The sequence below is a fragment of the Embiotoca jacksoni genome, unplaced genomic scaffold (genome assembly GCF_022577435.1).
Source record: "Embiotoca jacksoni isolate LCO1_2020_lvr unplaced genomic scaffold, fEmbJac1.0.p SCAF_201, whole genome shotgun sequence".
NCBI classification, from domain to species: domain Eukaryota; kingdom Metazoa; phylum Chordata; class Actinopteri; family Embiotocidae; genus Embiotoca; species Embiotoca jacksoni.
This window is the reverse complement of record NW_027185343.1, coordinates 15,001-18,359: the sequence shown is the minus strand read 5'-3', so window position 1 is coordinate 18,359 and position 3,359 is coordinate 15,001. Positions and strand designations below refer to the sequence as shown.

At 45.4% G+C, this 3,359-nt stretch overlaps 1 protein-coding gene across 1 annotated transcript in view; it reads left to right on the top strand.

Annotated features, from left to right (window-relative positions):
• The first annotated feature begins 670 nt into the window (after positions 1-670).
• fgf4 (fibroblast growth factor 4) overlaps positions 671-3,359 on the top strand; it is a 5,992-nt gene continuing 3,303 nt past the window's right edge. Inside the window, exon 1 of the mRNA XM_069156312.1 lies at positions 671-1,050. Within this exon, the coding sequence (XP_069012413.1) occupies positions 765-1,050 (286 nt within the window). The 5' untranslated portion in view covers positions 671-764. The remainder of the gene's footprint in view (positions 1,051-3,359) is intronic.

Here is a 3,359-nt window from a genome sequence, read left to right as displayed (position 1 = left end):
GATGATGCTGCTTCACCCCATCAGGTGAACTCTTGACTTACTTCCTGTAAACAAGCACCTAAATATAATAGAACATGCTGACAGGTCGGTGTGATACCGGCTGCATGAACACATGACAGCGTCAGAGCTGCACGTCACAGAGTTCAGGCCAACAATGACAGCATACTTATCAAACTGAAAACTCTGTATTTAGTCCGACCATTGTTCACTATAAGGGCCGGGACATGATTTCCCGCCGACCATCTTAAGTTTTGGTGGGCTTGAATTGGACCTGTGTTTTTTCCTGTTATTGTTCATTTATAGAAACTGTCTCCTGTCTCGACACCACGGTCTGTTTCCTATTTTACATCCTCCCATACATAAATTATGATATTGTGCAGCTGATAATGGGACCCTCACACAAAGAGCTTGTTTCATTAGAATAAGTTCTTTATTGGTTTATTTCTGCTTCTCTCTCAGATAACACATCTATTATTTGTTTTCAATGCAGCCGGCTCCGGGTGCTGCGGCTGATTGTGAACACGGAGTTTGTGGATTTCTTCTAAGTGCGGAGCTGTGATGTAATGTGCCTGCAGGTATAAATATAGAGGCATGGCTGCGCAGCGTCCATGCAGATCCATGTCGCTGGAGCCAGTGCGCCTGTCGGTCTGGGAATGAGCGCCACCCGCACACGCTCCTCTCTGCCGCAGCGCTGCTGCTTCTTTCTGCTGTCGCTCCGCTGGAGAGCAAAGCGCCGGCAGGCTGCGTTCAGAGCCGGACCCGGGATGGGCTCTCTGGCGGCCCTCTGGACCGTCCTGGTCCTGGGCCTCGTGACCGGTCTGGCAGGATGCGCCCCCGGCCTGAACGGGACGGCGGACCGCTGGGAGGCCCTCTATTCCCGGTCCCTAGCGCGGATCCCGGGGGAGAAGCGCGAGGAGGTGAGCCGGGACGGCGACTACCTTCTGGGCATTAAGAGGCTGCGGCGCCTCTATTGCAACGTCGGAATCGGCTTCCACATGCAGGTGTTACCGGACGGCCGGATAACGGGAGTTCACAACGAAAATCGTTACAGTAAGTTGTCCTGTTCGGTGATTATTTATTTCTTCTCTTTGGACACGTGCTGCTGGAGAACTGAAGCTCCACGCAGAGTTTAATCAACATGAATAAAGAGGTTGGAGAACTTCTCAATTAACTTCCGAAGAAATTAAAGTGAAAGATTAAAACAGGTTCGGAGTCTCTGGTTCTACTGGATGTTCGGTCTCATCCACCTGATGCTGCTGGCGGACACTGGACTCTATGAATCCATGTCGCAGTCCACATCTGCTCCTTCCGTAGTGCCGCCGAGCACCGGTGAGTCGGTGCTTTCTGTGTACCCGGAGCCCGCCGTGACCCAGGCCAGCCGCCGGACTAAAGTTAGAGTGTTCAGACCCGCCGGTCCAGGTCCAGTCCAAACCTGTTTACCTGTCGGTGGATGGTGGTCCCGGAGGGCTCATCTCTAAACCTGGTATCTGTGTTCATCTCGAAACCTGGTATCTCTGTTCATCTCTAAACCTGGTATATCTGCTCATCTCTAAACCTGGTATCTGTGTTCATCTTTAAACCTGGTATCTCTGTTCATCTCTAAACCTGGTATCTGTGTTCATCTTTAAACCTGGTATCTCTGTTCATCTCGAAACCTGGTATCTCTGCTCATCTCTAAACCTGGTATATCTGCTCATCTCTAAACCTGGTATCTCTGCTCATCTTTAAACCTGGTATCTCTGTTCATCTCTAAACCTGGTATCTCTGTTCATCTTTAAACCTGGTATCTGTGTTCATCTCGAAACCTGGTATCTCTGTTCATCTCTAAACCTGGTATCTGTGTTCATCTCTAAACCTGGTATCTCTGTTCATCTCTAAACCTGGTATCTCTGTTCATCTTTAAACCTGGTATATCTGCTCATCTCTAAACCTGGTATCTGTGTTCATCTCTAAACCTGGTATCTGTGTTCATCTCTAAACCTGGTATCTCTGTTCATCTCTAAACCTGGTATATCTGCTCATCTCTAAACCTGGTATCTGTGTTCATCTCTAAACCTGGTATCTCTGTTCATCTCTAAACCTGGTATCTCTGTTCATCTCTAAACCTGGTATATCTGCTCATCTCTAAACCTGGTATCTCTGTTCATCTCTAAACCTGGTATCTGTGTTCATCTCTAAACCTGGTATCTCTGTTCATCTCTAAACCTGGTATCTCTGTTCATCTTTAAACCTGGTATATCTGCTCATCTCTAAACCTGGTATCTGTGTTCATCTCTAAACCTGGTATCTGTGTTCATCTCTAAACCTGGTATCTCTGTTCATCTTTAAACCTGGTATCTCTGCTCATCTCTAAACCTGGTATCTCTGTTCATCTTTAAACCTGGTATCTCTGTTCATCTCTAAACCGGGTATATCTGCTCATCTCTAAACCTGGTATCTCTGTTCATCTCTAAACCTGGTATCTGTGTTCATCTTTAAACCTGGTATCTCTGCTCATCTCTAAACCTGGTATCTCTGTTCATCTCTAAACCTGGTATCTCTGTTCATCTCTAAACCTGGTATCTCTGTTCATCTTTAAACCTGGTATATCTGCTCATCTCTAAACCTGGTATCTGTGTTCATCTCTAAACCTGGTATCTGTGTTCATCTTTAAACCTGGTATCTGTGTTCATCTCTAAACCTGGTATCTCTGTTCATCTTTAAACCTGGTATCTCTGTTCATCTCTAAACCGGGTATCTGTGTTCATCTTTAAACCTGGTATCTCTGCTCATCTCTAAACCTGGTATCTGTGTTCATCTTTAAACCTGGTATCTCTGCTCATCTCTAAACCTGGTATCTGTGTTCATCTTTAAACCTGGTATCTCTGCTCATCTCTAAACCTGGTATCTCTGTTCATCTCTAAACCTGGTATCTCTGTTCATCTCTAAACCTGGTATCTGTGTTCATCTCTAAACCTGGTATCTCTGCTCATCTTTAAACCTGGTATCTGTGTTCATCTTTAAACCTGGTATCTCTGTTCATCTCTAAACCTGGTATATCTGCTCATCTCTAAACCTGGTATCTGTGTTCATCTTTAAACCTGGTATCTCTGCTCATCTCTAAACCTGGTATCTCTGTTCATCTCTAAACCTGGTATCTCTGTTCATCTCTAAACCTGGTATCTGTGTTCATCTCTAAACCTGGTATCTCTGCTCATCTTTAAACCTGGTATCTGTGTTCATCTTTAAACCTGGTATCTCTGTTCATCTCTAAACCTGGTATATCTGCTCATCTCTAAACCTGGTATCTCTGTTCATCTCTAAACCTGGTATCTGTGTTCATCTTTAAACCTGGTATCTGTGTTCATCTCTAAACCTGG